The 22,507-nt window shown below is 44.9% G+C and overlaps 1 protein-coding gene across 7 annotated transcripts in view; it reads right to left on the bottom strand.

Annotated features, from left to right (window-relative positions):
- Fry (FRY microtubule binding protein) overlaps positions 1–22,507 on the bottom strand; it is a 393,449-nt gene that overhangs the window by 130,444 nt on the left and 240,498 nt on the right. For all 7 annotated transcript variants that reach the window (XM_087902760.1, XM_087902759.1, XM_087902746.1 and 4 more), the window contains 7 exons: positions 16,757–16,925; positions 13,743–13,835; positions 13,561–13,659; positions 11,616–11,717; positions 4,408–4,511; positions 3,826–3,934; positions 1,930–2,016 (listed from right to left, as the gene is read on the bottom strand). In XM_087902760.1, the coding sequence (XP_087758886.1) occupies positions 1,930–2,016; positions 3,826–3,934; positions 4,408–4,511; positions 11,616–11,717; positions 13,561–13,659; positions 13,743–13,835; positions 16,757–16,925 (763 nt within the window). The remainder of the gene's footprint in view (positions 1–1,929; positions 2,017–3,825; positions 3,935–4,407; positions 4,512–11,615; positions 11,718–13,560; positions 13,660–13,742; positions 13,836–16,756; positions 16,926–22,507) is intronic.

The raw sequence follows: 22,507 nt of genomic DNA, 5'->3' as shown, positions 1-22,507 counted from the left end.
ACACACACACACACACGCTAAATAAACCACAATAGATAAAGTGCACTGAAAATAAAGAGATGTGGAAGAGAACACGAAATCTTTTTTTTTTTCCTCCCATTGGTTTCTCCATTTAAACCATAAACCCAGCTGCTCTTCCCAGACAGGTCAGCTGACAAGTCACTGACTGGATGCCTAGTTTGTAGACAGGGCCAAGGTGGTGAGAACGGTGGGAGCCCTTTGCTTGTCCGGGACAGGGCTTTGCTAGGCAGGCCACAGACTGAGATAACAGGTCAATGTTACTGTGCCCAGCATGGAAGTAGCATCAGAGATGGGCGTGTTAGACAAGTGTGCTGGCTGGTCTTATGTCAACTTAACACAAGCTAGAATCAGGAGAGAAGAGGGAGCCTCAAATGAAAAAACGCCTCCATCAGATCCACCTGTAGGCATTTTCTTAATTAGTGATTGATATGGGAGGGGCTGGCCCACGGTAGATGGGGTCATCATTGGTCTGATGGTCCTGGGTTCTGTAAGAAAGCAGGCTGAGCAAGCCGTGGGAAGCAAGCCAATAAGCAGACCCCCCCCCCCCCCGGCCTCTGCATCAGCTCCTGCCTTCAGGTTCCTGCCCTGCATGAGCTCCTGTCCTGATTCCTTCAATGATGGACGGCAATGTGGATGCATAAGCCAGATAAACCCTTCCCTCCCCAGTTTGCTTTAGGCCATGGTGTTTCATTGCAGCAATAGAAATCCTGACTAGTACAAGTAACGCAGTAATTCTGACAATCGTTAAAATCTGTAACTACTGAGCTATGAAGAAGATGTCGGGCATGTTGCCCACGTGAGAATTCTGTTATCGCCCAGCTCTGGACCTCGATGGGGCCACTGCTTTTGACTTTCTCCTGACCTCCTGTCTGTGACGGCAGCCATTACAGAGGTCCGGGAGGTCATCAGCCACAACAAGAAACTCCCACATTTTAGTTTCTTGTTCTGTTAGCAGAGATGTAGCAACCCAGAGGGTTCAGGGTATGATGGGAAGGGGCAGGGGATGTAGGGGCAGCTCAGGAGCTGTGCTGAGCGTCTAATCTCCTCTCCTCAGTGACCGAAGAAGGAGCAGGCTGTCACAGTGACAGCGGAGAGAAGCAGTCAGTGGTCTCTACGGTCTGGGATTTCTTTCCCTGGCTTCGCTTCCTTTCTCCTCCGTGCCCTTTTAGTTTGCAGTGAGTCAGTTTCAGGATCAAGCTTCTGTGAAGGGGCCTAGAAAAGTACTTGCCCATTTTAACAGAGGAAAAGCCGAGAGTCAGAAGTAAATGTCACATGACTAGAAAAAGAAGCCGAGCCCACGACAAGCCGCAAAACTAGCTTTCTTGCTTTCGGTCCAGTGTGCTTTTCTTAGTATCCCAGAGAAAGGGCTGCAAAGAGGCAGCTCGGCCGGCATGTTTCTAGGGACTGTTGGTGTTAAAAGGTTAAGACCGAATTGCTGCTCATTTGCCGAGCCAAGAGCCCCACAGGGATGTAACACCCACCAGGGACTCATCTCTGCGAGGTGCCGGGCCCTCAAGCTGGCGTGCTGTCTCAGAAGCGCGCTTGTCCACTTGGTTATCTAATTTCACTGTGTTGGAGGAATCTCACCACTCCCGGTGTTTACTCGCCTGCCTCATCACACCCCAACACTAGCCAGTCTCTGTCACCGCACTCTCTGGGGCAGGGATGATTCCATTTGACAAGAGCAGAAGACTACAGTGCACAGGCATTGGGTCATCGTGAAGCAGTTCACCTCAAAATTTACTCCTGAAAAAAAAACCCGACGCCCAAAGCAGGACACAGAGAAAACAGTTTCTGTGTCTCAAGACCTTTGAGAGGCACCGCTCCTTCCCCACCCGAGCCCCCCAGACTTCCAGAGCGAAGGTATGGGCTCTGTGAATAAGGTTTGCACAGATGAGTCATTCATACCTCTGGGTTGAGGCTAAAAGCCTTGGCTGGCTTTCCCACGCAAAGAAAGTCGAAAATGATTTCCTTCATTGCAAAGTCCAGACGCTCCTGGAGGGGGGTGGTCCGGAGGGGTGGAGTGGGGTAGGAGGAAACAAACAAACAAACAATAAATAAAAACACGGAATGCCGAGTTTAGCACAATATGCAAGTTTCCCCATATGCAGGTGGGGTGTTTCCTAATTTTATGGGTCACGGGAAGCCCCCGAAGGAAGATCGGGTGCATTGGAACTGTCCAAAGAGCTGCAGTTCCCTGCGTAGTGCATAGAATCAGCTCCATGAGCACAGTGAGTTGGAGCCACAGAACCAAATACCAAAAACATACAACCCCTGGGTGTCTGGACCCCAAAACGGCCTAGATTCTTCCCTCTTGTCCTATACATGTTGATAACTTTTTAAAACTTAGCTGAGAAATATATTTTTAATTGATATCACTACAAAATGACCATTTTCCTTTATTCTTTAACTTTGAAAACATCCGCTGGCTCATATATAAAAATTAATCCGGGGGTGGGGGAAGAAGACTTAAGACATAAGACATACCATTTAAGGTGGAGTCTGGTTATACAAGTCAGTCACTATTAAGATAGGACACGTTCATTTTATATACAGTATTCCAGAACAGTCAAAGCACATATACCTTGTGACCACATTTAGAAAAGTCCTATGAAATTTTCTGTGTGCAGAATAAGCGATGCACTTTCTCTAAGGATCCGTAATAAAGAAGTCTCCCAGGGCCGCCAATAGAGAGAGCTACTACGTATCAAATAGCCTGTGCACCGCATCTTACATCTTCATAAGAATAGCAGCAGTACTTCAGCAACATTTGCAGACTGATAGTCTTCTTTGAGGATGGAATATTCTGTGGCGTACCAGGCAAGAATCTCTACCCTAGCTTTTGAGATAAAGACACCAAGACGGAAGATGTTCTTTGGTTTGAGGTGGGAAGTTTGTTAGTGACAAAGGCCGGGCTAGGACAGGATGCTCGCAGAGGCCGAGGGGTGTGTTTCTAAGATTGTACCCACTAAGTATTTTTAAGAGAAAAGGCAGCCAGGTACATGAGCTTAATTTTGGCATGTGGGAGGCAGACCCAGGAGGACTGTGAGCCGGAGGTAACCCTGGTCTGCAGAGCTAGTTAGTGGCCAGTCAAGGTTAAAAAATGAGACACTGTTTCAAAAATATATGAATAAAACAGTGGACTTGGGGTGCCCTTCAGCAGTGGAGTGTACACCTGGCACCAGTGGGGTCTCCGGTTCAGTTCTCCAAGCCCTCCCCCAAGTAAACATTTTAGTAAATAACAAATTACAGCCACACTAGCTTTAGTATCACTGAAATCCTTTTTCAGAGTAAATTAATTCATGTGCAGAGTGCCTAGAATAGTTTTGAGCGAAGGATAAAACTGATAAATGCTAATTTCCCCCATGAAATTATTTTCTCCTCACAGAGGAAGATTAGAGAACTGACACCTACTCTCCAATTTCACTCGATTGTCTTTTTAAAAACATTGAATTTCTGTCAGATCCCAGACCTTTTGACTCCTCTTGACTTACAGAGTACAGAGCAGAGATCTGGGGAAAGTGGGACCAAGAGTCCTTGTCACTAAAGTCTTCTCCTTTCTGTCAGTGCTGGGACCAACCCAGGATCTCATCGGTGCTACAGGAGCTTTCCTGGTGGGCTCTGACCTAGATGAATCGCTTAAACACCATCTATCTTAGCTGCTGAAGGCACTTGATGTATCTATCTAACTGAAGCAAGAGTATCTGGACACATTGCGATTACTACGGCCTGTTTCGTTTCTTACTTCTCCTGAAGGAGACCGGCAGCGATGTGTGCGTTACCTGGCAGCAATGTGTGCGTTACCTGGGCGATGAACTGGATAATTTTCACGAAGATGTTCAGAGGCATATCCCTGGGCACCACGCCGCGGGACCCTTTGGGGAAAAGCGTGGTGGTGATGGTTATGAGTCGGCTGGAAGATAAGGGCAGGAAAAAGAGAAAACAAGCGAGATTGGCTGAGATCTAGCTGTCAGGGAGATGTTCACATTTCATCCTATCTTAGTATCAGAAGGATTAAAAAAAAAGAGAACAAAACCCTTTCTATTAGCATAATTATTCTATGAAGACGTTCTTTTTTTTTTCTTCAGGAAAAAAAATCCAGGGCAGTTGGAAAATGACAGACAGCTGCTTCCTTCCTCAGCATGCCAAATGCTGCCCAGCCACAGACCCTATCAGTCCTGGCGGAGGCTAATGCTTTGACAAAGGCTGCGAAGGCAGTGGTGAAGCTTCGAGGGCTGAGGTCTTGCAGGAACCATCAGCTCTGAGCGTGTTTTCACTGGGATAGGGTAGGCAACAAGGAAGGCGAACAGCCCGTGCAATGACTGAGCGTGCGGTTCCAAGGTCGACTCCAGTAACAGACTCGCCGGGGCGCGCACCTGCCCGTACCTCTGAGTCGCAGTGTTGCTTTCACATTTGATTCGGATCATGTAAACCCAGAGTAATCTGTAGAGAGATTCCAGGGCCACTCGAGCCATCTTGGGGTCTTTATTCTGTAACAGAATCCAAAATGTAGGATTACTTGTTGGATGGTGGTCCAGGCAGGAGAGTGTTCCCGAAGCAGCTTGCGAAAGGCTGGTGTGGTTGGGGGGCAGGCAACCCTGGGCCATCTGCCTTCCAGTGTCATTGGATAAGTTATTCATGAGGGCTATGAACGTGGTGGCAAGACAGGAATGTCATGGGAAGTCCTCATTCTGTCTTTTGCCAAAATGGAAACGTAAGAGGCGGCCAAGCAACCAACAAAATTGCAGAGCATTTACGGAAGAATCGGAAGTGGTTCCCATGGCAGATGAGTCCTTATAAATACTGTTATAGTTTTAGTTTTTCTACCCCCTACACCGTATGATTATTCCCTGATGCCTATTGAGAGGAATATGTACCACACACCATGGTATAAACTAGAGAAAACAGCTCCTGTGTCTTAAGGTGGGTGGTGGGAGAGATTTTTGTGTTTGTGCCTGCTTAGTTTATTGTATTATTAATATTATTAATAAATATAACACACCATATTATATCATAATAAAATAAATATTATATAAAATGGATTATTATATTAGTTTATTAGTATGTATTTATATCTGCTTCTAGTTTATTAATTCACTTATTGTTCGATTTGTCTACTGAAATGTGAATAATGTTTAATTAGTAAAGTCTTAGAATATATTTTAATATCTATCTGGTGTATCTACCTTTCACTGTCTACTGCTTTTTAAATAAATCTACCATCATACCATCAGACCCAGCTCGGCTACTCCTGTGTATTTACCCAGAGGACTCTAAGTCCTGGTTGACTGAGGCCCTAGGACTAGACCTGGTCCCATCACAGAGACACCTGCCTGCACATCAGTGTTCCATGTGGCAGCCGGCTACGGGGAAATGGACAAGGAAAATGTGATATATAATCACAGTAGAATTTCCTTTCAGCCACAAAGAGGGCTGAAGTTATGTGTCTGCAGGAAAATGGGTACAACTGGAGATAAGCAAACTGAGTGGATTAAGCCGGTCTCAGAAGGACAAATTTTTATGATTTAACTCACTTGTGATCTGAAATTTTGCAAAGTCAATATGTGTATATTAAAGGAAAGTAGCAGGGAAATTATCTGGGGACAGCCAGGATTGACAGGAGGTGCAGGGGAAGGGACGGGAGAGTAGGATATGGGGTGGGTGTAGGAATACAACCCAAAATACAATATACACCTGTAAAACAATTTAAAGAAAATAATAATTGCACAGTAGGGGCCGAGGGTGTGGCTTACTGATAAGACGGCTCCCTAGCATGTTTGACTTCAGTACCCCATATGACAGTAAGAAAAACAATAAAATACTTACAAGCAAAAAAAAGTTAAGAATTTTTCATATTCTTAGATGCTTACCCTTCTACATAAATGTTATATGTATTAGTCCAGCTCAGGGAAGGGCAGGGAATCCAACTTTTGAGAAGTGCCTTCTTACATACAAAGCTTAAAATAGATTTTTGCCTGTTAATAATCTGATTTGTACAATGCTTTGATTCATTAAATAGAATTGAAACTAATAACGTTACATGCAAATTTCCCTCTCAGTTAATGATGCTTTGCACTCTGAACCCACGTTAGCAACTGTCTCTATCCCAGTGGGACCATCATTGCCCTTACCAAGTTCTTTTCTTAGTGTGCACAGTTCATGGTGTCTCGTCTGAAATTCTCTTCTATGCCAGAGCTCAAATTGTGAGTCATGAGAACCTGCATCACCTCAACTTTACAGTGGACTGAAATCTCTAGTTCCAGTGGCTTTTCTCAGTGCTTTCTGGTTAAATTTCAACTTAAAAAAATTCATGTTTATTCTGTGTATCTAAAGGTTTGCCTGCACATATGTATGTGTACCCCATGTGTGCAGTACCTGCAGAAACCAGAAGAGGGCATCACACCCCAACACTGATGGTTATGAGCCACCTTGTGGGTGCTGAGAATTGAACCCAGGTCATCTGTCAGAACAACCAGTGCTCTTAACTTCTGAGCCATCTCTCCAGCCCCCCAACTTTCCAGCAGTCCCCCGATCGTCTGTCTCCCATCCTTTTTGGTCTGGCTGATTTTCATCAGTGTTCTTTCAAGCATAATATAATCTTGGGCTGTGGGTGTAACTCAGTTTGTGGGATGCTTGGGTAGCATGTACAAAGTCCTGGGTTCAATATTTGGCACTGAACATAGCTGGGCATGGTGTGGCATACCATAATATGAGCATTAGTGTTGGGAAACTATTATTTTAAGGTGTGTTGCTTTTGTTTCTGCTGCATTTGTTTAACTCTGTGAAGATGTGATTCTTTGCCTGTCTAAAACACCTAAAAATCAATCAATCAATCAATCAATCAATCAATCAATAAAGAACTGAACGGCCAGTAGCGAGGCAGGAGCAAGGATAGGCGGGGCTGGCAGGCAGACAGTATAAATACAAGGAGAAACAAGGAAGTGGAGGAGCAGGAGAATAAGGAGAGTAGGACACAGGGGCCAGCCACCCAGCCACCCAGCCACCCAGACATCCAGCCACCCAGCCACCCAGCCAACCACTGTGTAAGAGTGAAAGAAAGATATGTAGAAGTAAAAGAGATAAAAGCCCAGGGGGAAAAGGCAATCAATCAGGATGATTTCAGTTAAGAAAAGCTGACAAGAAACAAGCCAAGTTAAGGTCAGGTATTCATAACTGAGAATAAGTATCTGAGTGTGATTCATAAGGGAGCGAGTGTTTGGCCCCTCAAAGAGCCAAAAAAAGTAAAACCATCACACAACACATTAGGAGGCAGAGGCAGGAGGATAAGAAGTATCCTTGGTTCTAGAGGCTGGTGTGGGCTACACCATACCTTGTCTACAAAAAAAAAAAACCACAAAACAACAACAAAACAAAACAAAAAACCAGAGAGTATGATTGATATCTCTATTATTCCTAAAGAGTGAACAGAAATGTGGTTGACTTGAATTTTGACTTGCTCTGCCGATAGAATAGATAGTGATAATTAGCTGTTGCCATTTCGAGATGCTGTCAGTGACTGCTGCACCCGACTCCTCACCTCTCTTCTTTGTACAGTTAGATGATACCCTTAACATACATACAAGACATTTAAAAACTATGTTTGTTTTTAAAGTCCCCCAGAGACTTATGGCAACCCACCGGATCATCCAAATTCAGAACATGGCACTTGAGGGGCATTTTGGAACTGGCTGGCCAGGACCACTGTTGTCCCCACCTCAAGGTAAGGCACCCTTGGTATCACAGCAACCTTCTGCAGTTCCCTAAATGCTTCCTCAGCAAACTCTACTAGGAACATCCTGACTGGGCAGCAAGCCCCTGATGCCACGCTTCCTACTACATAACTCACCTATTCCATTCCTGTCTTGGGCCCCGGGGAGACGGTCAGTGGCCCTGTTGATTCTCCTAATGGTTTTCTGTTCTCAGCAAGTTTTCTGTCAGATTGTGAGCTCCAGGAAGCTTCATCCATCTTTCTAGCCCCAGTGCCCAATGTCCAGTAGGTTAAATATGTATCAAAACCCCACACAAACAGTGGTAGAACAACTGGGGTAGAGAGAAGTGTGTAGTGTGTGTAAGAACTGGTGCTCGAGATATTATGATAATACAAAGTCTCATGCATTTAAATGCGTTTTGCATGCGCAGAGCTCTTTGACACTACCATGGCATCATTTGAGGGGTTTGACAACCGAGAGACACTAACAAATCACTCAACCGGCAAGGGACACATCACTGGCAAGGGACAGCTGGGACTTTTGCATTAGTGAGAACCGTGTCTCAGAAGTTGGAGTGCATGTATTACACGTTGCATGTTGCTTGGTATGTCAGATGCTACCATCAGAGTTTGCTATGGTTAAGTTTCCCCAAAACTCAAGTGTTTAAGGCTTAGTGCCCATGAGCTCCTCCCAGTGTTATCAGTTTCTCGTTTTAGAACCTTCTATTGATGCACAATTAATAAAAACCCAGAGAGAGAAATTGGGGTTCATCCTGAAGATTCGAAAAGCAAAGCAGTCAGTCACTGACTCTTATCTCAGCCTCAGTCCAAAATGGTGATTCTGCCTCCAGGAATCTCAGAATGAGACCATGTCTGAGAGCTGTTTCCTCCGGTCTTAGAGTCCTCTCTAGGGCTTGGATTAAAGGTGTGCCCCACCGTGATTAAAGACAAGTGCCACCTGGTTTCTATGGCAACTAGTGTGGCTATTGGGATTAAAGGTGTGTGTTACCATTACCTGGTCTGTAAGGCTGACCAGTGGGGCTGTTTTACTCTCAGATCTTCAGGCCGTCTTTATTTATTAAAACACATTTGAAATGTCACTACATCCTATGGGTGAAATGCCTGTGTAAGGGGAGCACGGTCTGAGTCTGCACCCAGGTCCTTCCGCGGCTGTTTGTAACCTTTATTCGGTTTCCCCTTAAGGTTTTGACAGAAGCTCTAAAGAATATTATAATTTCATTTTCAAAGCAAGCTGCCCTGCTGTTTCAAACACAACTTGGCTCTTTCGACCACAGCAATAAACTACTATACAAAATATTTTAAGTTTAGCCCCAGATGCATTAAATATATTCAGAAAGCTGTGCTGCAAGCTCCTTTCTATTTCTCTGGTAAAACATGGATGGAAAACTGCTTGGGGAAGGAACACGCTTTCGGTCTATAGCTTACAGTCCATCGTGAGACCAAGGCAGGGACCGGGAGGTAGAGACTGAGGCAGAGGCCATGGAGAAACACTGCTTTGCAGCAGATATTTTTGTGCACTGCGTGAAGATGGGTTGCTGTGATTTGTGTAGTAAGCAGCCGACTGGCCAATAGCTAGGCAGGAGGGATAGGCAGGACTTCCGGGGAGAGAAAGGCAGAGGGGAAGGTGCACAGGAGACACCAGGAGACAGGGAGAGGAAGCAGGACGGACAGTGCAGAACAAAGGTAGCCGAGCCATGCAAAGGAACGCAGATGAAAAGATATGAGTTAAATTAAGTTATAAGAACTACTTAGGGCTGGGTGGCGGTGGCACAGGCCTTTAATCCCAGCACTCAGGAAGAAGAGGGAGGTGGATCCATATGAGTTTGAGGCCAGCCTGATCTACAGAGTGAGTTCCAAGACAGTCAAGGCTACACAGAGGAACCCTGTCTTACAAACAAACTACTTAAGAAAAAGCCTAAACTAAACCTGAACTTTTATAATTAATAATAAGTCTCCATGTCATTTTTTTTGCAAGCTGGTGGCCCAAAGAAATATCTGTTTACACTGCTTACTAGCTTGGTCCTCTGGGCTTGCTCAGCCTGCTTTCTTATAGAATCTAGGACCATCAGCCCAGGGATGGCACCGCCACCATCAGTCACTAATCAAGACAATGCCCCACACATCTGTCTGTCAGCCAATCTGATAGTAGCAGTTCAGTTGAGGGTCCCTTTTCCCAGGTAACTCTGATTTGAATCAGGTTGACAAAAAAACTGGTGCCATTTTGAACAACATGACCACTCTCTATCTGTAAAAGATGCATCTAAAATACTAGAATTAGTAACTGCAAAAGCGGACCAGCTAGGGAAAGTGGTAACGGCAGCGTTTGGGTGGTGCAGCCGACTGCTAAGGGCTCAGACGATGTCTGGAGTGCCCACTGTGTAACCGCTGACGACCCCGAAAGGCATTTCGGTTCGTGCTGAACTTGAAAACCTCATTCTCTGCCCACTGCTATTAGATTTCACTGCCAACCTGAAGGAAATGAACGATTGCAATCTTGGATTTCACAATTAGCTCCTAGAGCCAGGACATAGTCAGCGCTGCAGTCAGGTCCATGTAGATTATTATATAATTACAGTAAATGACAAAATAACATAATTAATCTTAAGTACTTCCCCAAATTAAAATGTCTTGGGGCAAGAAAACAACACAAGACAAGGCAACATGTATAAGCACATGCAAGAATTTTTAGTTATTTTTTTTAATGATGGTAGCAAACATTGCACCAGAGAAGGAAGTGGAGCCATGGCTTTGGATACGGGTGAGAATGATCGTGAAGAATTCATTTGATTTGCATTTTTTGTTTTTTAAATAATTTGTAAGGATTTTTTATTTTAGTTTATGCGCATTATGTCTTGTCTGAGCGAGGTGTCCGATCCCTTGGAACTGGAGTTACAGAGGGTTGTGAGTCCACCATGTGGGTGCTGGGAACTGAACCTGGGTCCTCTGCAAGAGCAGCTAATGCTCTTCACTGCTGAGCCGTCTCTCCAGCCCCTGGTTTTCTTCTTTTTGAAAAATGGTCTTGCTACACATAGTACAGGCTAACCTCAACTTTGTGATTCTCCTGCCTCAGCTTCTCCAGTGCTTGGATTACTGGCATGCGTAACTGCACCAGGAGTGCCTGTTCTTAGGTTACAAAGGGTTCTTTTCTACTTGTCCTGTGTCAACTGGTCACCAAAATTGAAAGCATGTTCCTATTTGAGTCAAAGCCAGTGTTAACACTAATATTATAAGTGTATCCACCATAGGCTCCTTAGTCCCAGGGCGGAGGGGAGCCGGCTGTGGCTTTATTCATTTTGGTCACCTGGAGAGCAGTAAGTGCTTAGGCCAGAATCACAGACGAGACGGGCAGGAGGCAATGCTCTCTGCTAGAGCAATCTGCTCACAGAATGGAGCATTTGTTTCCAAAATATCTACCTAGACCTAAGGGTCAGGTGTCCCAGGATATCTGAAGTTATTCCACCTGCTGGGGTCAGCTAAGTTCAACTGTCAACTGTCATTTCATTTTCCTATCACTTGGATACACAGGACAACAGTTTTATATATCTAGACAGATCTCTACGGTTGTTTCAATTCTGTCTCCAAAGGGCGTCTTTCTAGAGCAGATGTATCTCCCCCAGGTCTGCAGATATGTCTCTAGGCAGACGAATACATTCCTTTAAGCAGGCGCTTATTGTAACGTGGTGTGGTGGCTCGCACCTGTAATCCCCGCACTTGGGAGGCTGAGGGAGGGGGACAGTGAATTTGAGGTCAGCCTGGGCAACATAGTTAAGTCCTTGTTTCAGGCACACAAAAATAAACAGAAGTTCATGGAGATGTCTTTCTTATATAAGTGGTTTCTGTTGTTGCTGCATTGGTAAATACTAACCTTAAGGTTGGACAAGCAGTTGTTGAGGAAAACATGCCACCTGTTGAGGAATAGCTGCTTCTGACTGACACAGAGGAGACAGGTCACCAGGGGGTACAAGGCCTGAGAAGAAAGGAACATGGGTCACAGGATGACTGGCAGCTCACCAAACCAGGAAACATACACTTCCTGCACACAAAGCTTCGTCACCTCCTCTGTGGCCATGGGCCTCAAATAAATGAAATGCCGTACCACCACGGAGCTCATAGGTGCTTTCTGAGAATGACTAGATAGAATCATCCAGAACTCTGACTACTAATATACATATGGTAATATGTTTGTTTTGTGTATAAATAATACAGAAAGCCAATTCACAAGCTCGGTTTTTACTTATGAACTTCTAAAACCACAGAAATCTTTTTGTCAACTTGACACAAACTAGAGTCAGCTGGGAAGAGGACCCCCACCTGCGGCCATGTTTATGGGACACTGTCTTAATTGCTAATTAATGCAGGAGGACACAGCCCACTGTGGGCAGTGCCATCCCTAGGTAGGTGGGTCCTGGGCTGTAGAAGAAAAGTAGCTGAGCAAGCAAGTCACGGGGAGCAAGCCAGGAAGCAGCATTCCTTCATGGCCTCTGCCTCAATCACTACCTCCAGTTCTGCCCTGGCTTCCCAAGATGATGGATTATAACATCTAAGGCAAATACATGCTTCTTTCCCCTAAGCTATGCTTAGTCCGCGTTTTATCCCAGCAGCAGAGTACCAAACCAGGACGGCCATGAAGGCCCACTCAGTTTGAAAATGTCATTGGCTTTTGCACTCAATAAATATCTAGTAGTCTGTCTTAGCGGCAGACATACATATTTACTTTCTCCTGCAATCTTCCTGTAATTCAGGGAGCTTCCTGAAAGAGCTGTTATGGTCCTGGTAAACACCATCAAGACAAATGTAACCACAGCAGGAATCTGCTCATGATGGAATAAACAGAGGTGCTACTGTGCTTTTCCTGCCTAACTGGGCCCCTTTCCCACAGCAACTGGAGAAGACAGCAAAGCTAACGGGCAGCCGCCCAAAGAATGTGCGCACACAGTTCATCCTTTGCTTAGCCAGGTAGCACACACCTTGAAGGCTGGGGGGAGATTTAAAGAGAAACACACCTATTTACTTGGACTGGCTGCTGCTCTGCACATCACCTCGGCATTTTTCTTCTCCACAGAAACTTAGTCTGAGAGGACTCTGGGCTACTGTGCCCACTGAATGCATCTCTAGTGCCAGTCAATAAATGTCAGCAGTTAGTCACAGTGACCACAGGGTATCGGCAAATGAGCAAAGTTGTTACAACTACCAGCTGAACAACTGGGGACTGGCTCAGACCCTGACAAGGATGCTCGTGCTTTGGACACCATCCTAGGCCGGTACTGTGGCCAGCTATTAACAATGGACACTCCCCGGGCAGTTTCCCAGAGTTTAAATCACTGGACAGTGACTTGAAAAACCATACACTGCCTTCCCACGAACTACGTCCCGACCTTCAGGACCTCTTGCCTGCAGGCAACTGCCTATTCCCCACTCTCGCTCCTTCTGTGTTCAGTTTTGATTCCGAGTGTCAAGATAGGAACAGTTAGTGCAGCCTTGCTCCTGGGAGGGAGAGGGGAACCTGTCGCTTTAAACTTTAGCCTTTACATTTGAAAAACTTCTTAGAAATTCAAACAAAAACTCAGTTTAGTCAATCTCTAAAGCAAACAGCGAACCCATCAGACTAGAAGGTTTATGCGAGGTGACGGGGTATGATCCCCTTATATTGCAGTGGTTCGTGGGTTTGTGTTAAAGGTAAGCTTTGAAGTCTGAGATGCCGGGGCCATGCTCCCACGTGTGGGGTCCTTCCTACTTGCAAGGCGATTTCTTCCCGGGAGTTGTAGGCCCTCCACTTGGGACAGCGCTTGGCTCCCCTCGTGGTTACTAACCAAGGAATGCTTTTTCCGGGAGGAGAGTTCCAATGTGGTGTCATACAGGCTCTCCACGAAGTTCCTGAGGCAAGGCACATTAACTTCATTCTTGACAGCCTACAACAGAGACGTGTGTGACTATCCCACCCAAGGAACGGCTGGGGTTGAAGAACTTGTTAGACATGGAGACCCCAACTCACAGCAGCCACGGGGACGAGGATTTCCACAAAGAGCCCGGCCAAGGCGTGCTTGATGTCCTTGTCTTTAACCTCCAGGAAATAATGTGCGCATTCCTAGGGAACATAAGCAGAACACGGGGAGGAACAGGGATGGAACAGGCACGAGAAATGCATTTGAGTAAACCCAACATCCTGTGCGCAGACACAGCGGATTTGGAGATCTATTAGGTTCACCCTATCCAAGGACTCATAGGGGGTCTAATGTTTGTGGGGACCCCAGGGGACTTTTCCAAGACTTGTTTTCTCTTTGTCTTCCTGCTTCTATTTCAAAACCAGGCAACTGAAAGGACTAACAGCTACACTTGTAGGCACAGGTGATTGGTTGATTGATTGACTGATTCATTCATTCTCAACAGATTTCTATGACTTCCTTGACCCTCTGTGGGGTCCTGGGCCCTTGGTCAGCCTATAAACAGATCCCAGTAGAGAGGCAGCCGACAGTAAACTCCGGTCAGGTCTACCTTCGGGCAGCCTCCCTCCTACAGAGCTGTTTATTTGCGGGCCTGACATTTAAGGTGTGTTTACTCATCTCATCATTTCTCAAGCAAGTCTGGCCGGCTTCCCTTCATGCAAGGAAGCCTCTGGAACACTTCCCCGCTTTCTTTGCCTGCAAAGCTATTGCCTAGTAGGAGTGGTTGCCTGCGGACTCATTCTGGAGGAAGGTTGCCTGCCAGCCGCTCCCTTATACTAGTGACTTCCTGTGGCTGTACTCATTACATGATTATGTATTGATACCCACTCTCACCCTTCATGTTCACTGATCGTAGCAAAAAAAAAAAAAGAAAAAGAAAAAGAAAAAGAAAAGAAAAAACCCTAGCAAAGAGAATTCCTAAGGTCTTTAGTATAGCCCTGTACCAAATCTCATCCCAGGTTGAATGATCTAGGCCTATGCAGTCCCTGAGACAGACTGATGTGGACATAGGACCCCTGCATTATTCTATACAGGTACACAAGTGATCTCCCAATTGGGCATTCAGGTATGTAGATATGTGTATTGTTTGTTTGTCTGTTGTTTGTTTGTTTTGTCAGTGTGAATTTTTGTTGTTGTTGTTGTTGCTGCTGTTTGTTTGTTTCTATACAGGGTTTCTCTGTGTAGCCCTGCTGTCCTGGAACTCGCTCTGTAGACCAAACTCATCCATCTGCCTCTACCTCCCAAACACTGAGTGCTGGGACTCTGGGCAGATGGATATGTGCCTTGTTAAGTGAGATGGAACAAGGTAATGGCTGACAGCCGCTGAGTTCTGGAAAGCACCTCAGAGCTGCTCCTTAGGGTTAGAGACACCATAACTTGCCAATAAGGTAGCTGAGGCTGGAGTGGGGAGGTGCTAAGAGAGCCTGGCCCTGAACCCAAACTCAGAAAGGTTGATGCAGAAGAAGCAGGCACCCCTCCTTCGCCCATCCTGTGGGTTAGCTTTATGGAGATATGTATGCAAATGTTTTGATCTCTCCTTCCTCCATAAATCCTTTGCTTACCCAAAGATGCTGCTTACATTTTCAGAATTTAAAGGGTTAAAGTGGCTGTCCCTCTGCCATTTCCTTTGCTGATTCTTTTAAAACTAGCTCACAGTGAAAGATTGTGATGTACGACTCCAGCCAGTGGGGAAGACACAGTCATCAACTGTGTAAGAATGAAGCCCAGATGCACCTGGTCCTCAGACCGCACCCCCTTGATCAAGCTTTGCCGTATCTGGACACTTCTGTCGGAGTGGCGGTGGCTAACAGGAAGGCTAGCTGTACTGCATTCCTACGCGTCTGTGCCGTTTGCTGTTCACACTGGCCGTGCAGAAGGATTCCAGCTTCCCCATGCCCTCACCCATAGCTCTTGTCTCCTTTCGACTGTGGCCTTTGGAACTATAAACCTAAAGCCATACAGTCTGTATTCTTGATTCAAACATCTCAACTCTCTAGGAAGATTGACACCAGACCACATGGCAGCAGCAGCAGCAGAGAAATCCCTTCTGATATGGTGATTTCCCTTCAACTCTTAGTGGGGACTTGCATTCTGCTAAAGTCTTATACGTAACACCATTATGAGCTGTGGGTGGGGTGTATCCAAAGTTAAGGCTCCCATTCAAAGTACAGAGAAGACAGAGTTCTTCTTCCATCAAGATCCTTACCGTTTAACGCCACTATGGCCAGCATAGTCATAGAATTGCTGACTAAATAGTCAAAGGATCAACTATGGTTTAATCACAGAGTGCCAGTGGGTGAAGGAGAAAGGAAAAAGGCAATCAAAAGGAAATTCTACGGTGCAGCCTACTCCCAAGGTGATTTGCAAGCTTTAAAATGAAATTTTAAATTTGGGAACTTGATTATTTGGTATCAAGGTATTTTGTGACTTACCTAGAAGGTAGAATTGTGTGTGTGTGTATGTGTGTGTGTTGTCAACTGCATATACTCTTTGATTTAATAATGGTGTATGTACTAATACATTCAATGTAAGTGGAATGTATCATATAGGACCCTTCACTTAAACCCCCTAATTTTCCACAACAGCCGAATCCACAGCACAGAGCTTGGTCTCCTTGGTGGCTGTGTGGTTGACCTGGAAAATGCCATTACTGTCATGGCTTAGCATCACAAGAAGCTTAGTGCTAGCAATCAAAAGACTCAAGTACAAAATATGAGCTGGGAGTCCAAGGCAGGAGGATTGCAAGTTTGAGGCCAGCCTGGTTAACCAAGAGAGACCCAGCTACACAATAAAACTTTAAAAAGTGTTGAGGTTGTAATTCAGTGGTAGGGAGCTTGCTTAGCATGAGTGAGGCTCTAGATTCAACCTTCAATACTGAAAACACTCTTTTAATAAGAAAGGAGGTTTCTATCGAGCGTGCATCATGCTGTAACATCGAGAAGTTGAAGTGTGTGTTGACGCCTCTGGTGCTGGGCGCTGCCTGTGTAGGTTTTTCACATTCCAGCCGCAGCATTTCACTGGCGGGAACTTCGCGAGGTAACCAATAGTGGCTCAGGGACCTCACCTGCATAAACTGGAGGGACGCCTCAAAGTCCTCCACCGGGTACATCTTAATACGGAAGAACTTCATCCCCATGATCAGGCTGATGATGCTCTGGACCACATAGGGGCTCTGCTCTTTGTACCGCAGCTCTTTCAGCTCTGCCATGAATTTCTTTTTGACAGCCGGGAACCTAAGAAACCATAAGAGATTACTGAGTAACAGTCAGGAAAGTCACTATCATGATGGCCTCCAGCTTCCAAGAGTGACTGGATACAGTGACGGGGCCCTTCAACTCCTGTGAAGTGCAAAGGCCATCAGATCAGAAGGATTGACAGAGTGCAGCAGGCTTCTTTCCTCCAGCTGCTCAATAAGACGCCCCACACGTCTTTCCCTTTGTTCAACAAGACGCTCCACATGTCCCTCACACCTAGCTACGTTGCTGTTTAACCCTCTCATGACGGCTTAGCTCTTAACTTGAGCATACTGGACAAACACCCCTCCATTTTCTCAAGCTTAGGTACCACCAAATAACTTGCAGGTCCCTAGGGCCTGAAGTGTCTGACAATGAGCGAGCATCTGAGCGCAGCTTACAGGATCAGCTATTTCTGACAGTGACCACAAATACTTTTTGGATCTGTATCCCAAATAATGCCTAAAATAACCCAATTTCCATTGCTGACGTTTTCTGTTGTTCTTGTATAATTTTAGGTTAATGATGATGGAAAAAAAATATATTTTTAAGTGGAGGGGAAAGTCTAGCAGTGGGAAAATTGAAATTGTATCTGAGAGGAAGGGTGAAGGTTATGACTCTTGCGCTCCAGAGTCAGAGGAGGACAATGAACTTGAGTCTAGCCTGGGCTATATGGCAAGACTGTTTCAAAGGACCAACTACGGGGGATGCAAAGTCCTGGTTCCCTGGTACCATAGCGACAACACCACCAAAATAGGAATGAGCTGTCTACTACATGCATGGGCTTGTAGGGTCTGAGCTGGTGAACGGGACAGATACAAAAGACACAGTCCCCATTCTCCACTTAAATTATCGGCACTGTTGAAGAAGAAAATTAATACTAATTACAGCTGTAATGTCATTTGGGTTTTTAAAATTAATCTAGGATATAAAGTTTATTGTTTGGCCCAAGGGTGGTGGTGCACAATTTTTAATGCCAGCACTCGGGAGGCAGAGGCAAGAGGGTATCATGAGTTTGAGACCAGTCTGATCTGCATATCTAGTTGCAGGACAGCCAGGGTAACATAGTGAGAACTTGTCTCACCCAAACATACCCAAACCAAACCAAACCAAAACTAACAAAACAAAAAGAACAAACAAACAAAAACCCCAAAGCTAGTTGCTTTTGTAGCCCTGACCGTGTCACAGATTTTTCAGACTTTGGTGGTAGATATGTACATAAAAACATGCTTGAAAGTGTGACACCCAGCAGGATGCTCCACAGCTTCCCAGTGGCTGTTCTAAATGTATAGACCTTCACTGGAACGTGTAGATGTTGGTCATGTTGGTACTTGGTGTTTTTTTATTTGGGAGTTCTTTATAACAAAGTTTTAATAAATAATAATAATTGTCGTGAGATTTTGTTTGTGCTGTAACAAATAAAGCTTGCCTGAAGATCGGAATGCAGGGCTAAGCCTCTAGTTAGCCATAGAGGCCAGGCAGTGATGGAACACAACTTTAATCCTAGCATTTGGGGAGACAGAGGCAGATAGATCTCTATGAGTTCAAGGCCACTCTAGACTATGTGAGATTGAATCAATCTAAAAGAGAAACAGAGATCATAAAAAGGTGACCCCAGCACTTGGGATCCCAACCCTTTAACCCCAGCACTTGTGAGGTGGAGACAGTGATATGGCTGGGTGGAGAGAGGAATATAAGTGGGGAGGAGACAGGAGCTCAGAGCATTCGGTCTGAGGATGTGTAGAGACAGGATGCCCCATTCAGTCTGAGGATTTGTAGGGACAGGATACCCCATTCAATCTGAGAACTTGTAGAGACAGGAAACCCCATTCAGTCTGAGAACTTGTAGAGACAGGAAACCCCATTCGGTCTGAGGATTTGTAGAGACAGGATACCCCATTCGGTCTGAGGATTTTGAAGCGATAAGAACTAGTGACTGGCTGCTCTGATTCTCTGATCTTTCAACTTTCACCCCCAATATCTGACTCCAGGTTTTTATTAAGACTGATTAGAATTCACACTACATCTAATAATAATAATAAAAGAATCAATCTTAAGGCTAGAAAGACAGAAAGTGTAGCAAATCTCACTTAGGAAGGGCCACCGTGACCGTGAAAGCTGAACTGTAACAGGATCTACTAGTTTAGAACAACTGTTGTCTTGAAGTAGAAATTACAGGACACGAGAGGCAATGGGCGCAGGGACACGGGCGCTGGCCGCACAGTGTTCTTTCTGTTGTGGCTTAACAAAGTTTACAATTTGTAGACTTTCTACATGTCTGCTACACAAAGACAGTAGAGCAGAAGAGTTCAAGGCTACGTGAGGATGTGAGCGCATTCTCGAGTGAGATATTCTTTAGCAGGCTGGTGCCATAGCTACGGGCTCATTCCTGACCTGTGGTGGTATTTTATGGACTTCTATGAACCATCTACTTTCAAGACAACATTCCAAACTGGCCATTCTTGGCATTGGTGACATTTCTTGAATACTGTGAAAATAAAGGAGGAAATATTAGTTGTATTATGCTCTACAAGGAAAAATATCACAGGGCTTGTAAAATTGTGTTTTTGTCTTTCAGATGAGGATACCAGCAAATAATAAATTTTATTAAATTATAAATTTTATTAAATTATTAAATTATAAATTTTATTAAATTTAGAAAGCTTGATTTGGTGTCAGGTAACGCCCATTAGAGCAGAAACTTAAAACTGTACTCCTAAACATTTTAAATATAAATTCCAAGCTCAAATAACATCATTCTTTTCTATGTCACATATATGTGACATGTATGTTAAGATGGCAATGGAGATCCTAGAGGTAAATGGACATCTTAAGGGGACTCTACAGCACTTCAATTGCTTTCTAATCCTCCGGGCAGCCCCATGAAGAGGACAGTTGTAGGCTGTCCAAATATCAAGACTTTAAAACCTCATAAAGCCACGCTACTGATGGATGGATAATGGAGCGGGTGTCTGAGGCTGTGGCCGACTTCAGGCCCCTCCTCTTAATCCCCGTGCTATGCAGTAAGGCTAAATACTTGATTTTTAAAGTGTGTTTCCTATGTGGCATGGTCTAAAAATATATTCTCTGACCCTTGCCTAGATTTAATATTATGGGCTGTTTTTGCTGTCCCCCGACGCTCCTCCCAAATCATACGCAGAATGGGTGTGACTGTAGTAGGAGACAGGACCTTTGAAGAGGGAAGGTTAGATTAATTGTCTGGGGTGGGTCCTCACTCAATATGCCTGGGATGTTTTAAAGACAAGGTAGACGGCCGCACAGGCAGAGAAGATCACACCTTTAACCCCAGCTCTGGGGAAGCAGAGGCAGGTGAATTTCCATGAGCTCAAGGCCAGCCTGGTCTATATGAGCAAGGTCCAGGACAGCCATGGCGGTGACACAGAGAAACTCTGTCTTAAGACAGAAAACAACAACAACAACAACAATAACAACAACAACAACAACAACAAAAACCCAGCGACTTCTCTACAGGAAAACCACCCCTGCCAATCCTTTGAACTTGGCATGAACAACCCCGAGGAAAAGTCTATCAGCAAAGCTCTCTCGTGTGTTGTCTTTGTTATGGCACCCCTAGCATACTGATACACTATGCGGGCAACTGCCTAGCCTGCTGTTGTGTAACAGCTTGGCAGTGGGCTGACCTGACAGCCTGAGACACACTTCTCGACTGCTCAAACAATGATTGTCTGAATTAACACAGAGAGACATCTGAAAACGGCAGGCTGGCCTGTGGCACAGGTCTACAGTCCCAGCTACTCAGGAGGCTGAAGCAGGATGACGGGGAGACAGAGTGAGTTTAGGCCAGCCTGGGCAACATGGAGAGAGACTCTGCTTCGAAAGAAACAGCCAGTAAGGAAGCATCATCAACAAAGTGAGGGCTGGGATAGAGATCAGGGCAGAGTGTTTACCTAGGACCTTAGGTTCAATGGCAGTCGTTGGCCTAATATGCAAGGTTCTGGGTTCAATTCCCACTACCACAGGAAGAAAGGAAAGTAAGGAAGAAGGAAGGAACGAAGGAACGAAGGAAGGAAGAGGAAGAGAAATGGGGATGGGGATGCAGGGGAGAAAGGTCCCCAACTTGAATGTGTTACAGTTCATTGCTTTAGCGTTTTATTGTCTGGCACCTCTGGCTGGACCCATGCTCCACAAGGTCAGGCACGCAGCAGGCACAAACTAACTCTGCTGAGTGCACTGGTTGCCTAAGAGTGGCGAGTCTGTGACATGGAGGTGGGTAAGCGCAAACTGTGCCCACCCTTGTATGCCCACCTGAGATGTCATTGGGAAGGGTCTTATACACTGAACATGGTTAGAACATTTTTCAAAGTTGGTATTAATATCAATTCACTTCTGATGAACACAGGCCTTTCTCAGAGAAAAGGCCCACAGTTAAATATTTAGTCTTTTAATCCTAATGTACAGCTAAAACAAGGAGAGTTAGGAAAAGGCAGGTTGCTTATGTAACTCAGTACGTCAATACTATAATGAGATGGTGGCTAAAATTCTATTTTTCATTTAAAAATAGATCTGACTATTTTTACTGTGAAAAGTTCCACATGGCATAAACATGTTATTTTAGGATAGAAGTAACCTGCAAATCTATTTTCACTTAAAATCTATTTTTCTATGTAATGGTATTTTTAGAGATACAAGTTTGTTTATGCTATAGTCTTCCCTTTAATACTTCATTTGGTGCTGTATTTAGCATGTACAGTAATCAAACAATGGCCCCATTTGTGGTATTCCATGAAATTGACATAAAGGGGCCTGCAGGAATGACTCGGTGGTTAAGAGCACTGGTTGTTCTTACAGAGGACCTGGGTTTAATTCCAAGCACACACATGGAGGATTACAAACACTCATAACTTCAGTTCCAGGGGATCCAATGCCATCTTCTAGCCTCTATATGTACTGCATGCACACAGTACATACACACATGGAGGCAGAACACCCACATACATTAGAAAAAGAAAACCCACTCTTTAAATCTATGAGTCTTTGAAGCAATCATGTGATTGTGGGATTCCCCTCTGATTGCTATGACTATGTTTTATTGCCATTGGTTAATAGAGAAGCTGCTTTGGCCTATAGCAGGGCAGACTATAGCCAGCCTGAAAGAGATATAGAGAGAGTGGGTGTAGTCAGAGAGACGCCATGTAGCCGCTGAAGGAGGAAGATGCCAAAACTTGCACTGGTAGGCCACAGCCTCGTGGTGATACACAGAATAATAGAAATGGGTTAATTTAATATGTAAGAGCCTGCTAGGAATATGCCATAGTGATCTTTGTTTAGAGTGTTGGTTACAAGTTGTTATGGATAATGGTCTGAAAAAAACTAAACAAAGGAGATTAGATTCAGCGTTCTTGTTTTGGGAAAAAAAAGGGGGGGGGGAATGCTGTGGGACAATGATCTTGTACCCTGTCACTTATATTGTAATAAAACACTGATTTGCCAGTAGTCAGACAGGAACTAGAGGCAGGGTGATGAGAACAGGTGAATTCTGGAAAGAGTCAGTCTGCAGTCATCACAGAGGAAGCAAGATGAGAATGCCTCACTGATAAAAG

Source organism: Myodes glareolus, chromosome 2, assembly GCF_982192425.1.
Source record: "Myodes glareolus chromosome 2, mMyoGla1.1, whole genome shotgun sequence".
Lineage (NCBI taxonomy): Eukaryota > Metazoa > Chordata > Mammalia > Rodentia > Cricetidae > Myodes > Myodes glareolus.
The sequence above is the reverse complement of the archived record's forward strand: the minus strand, read 5'-3'. Positions and strand labels throughout refer to the sequence as shown.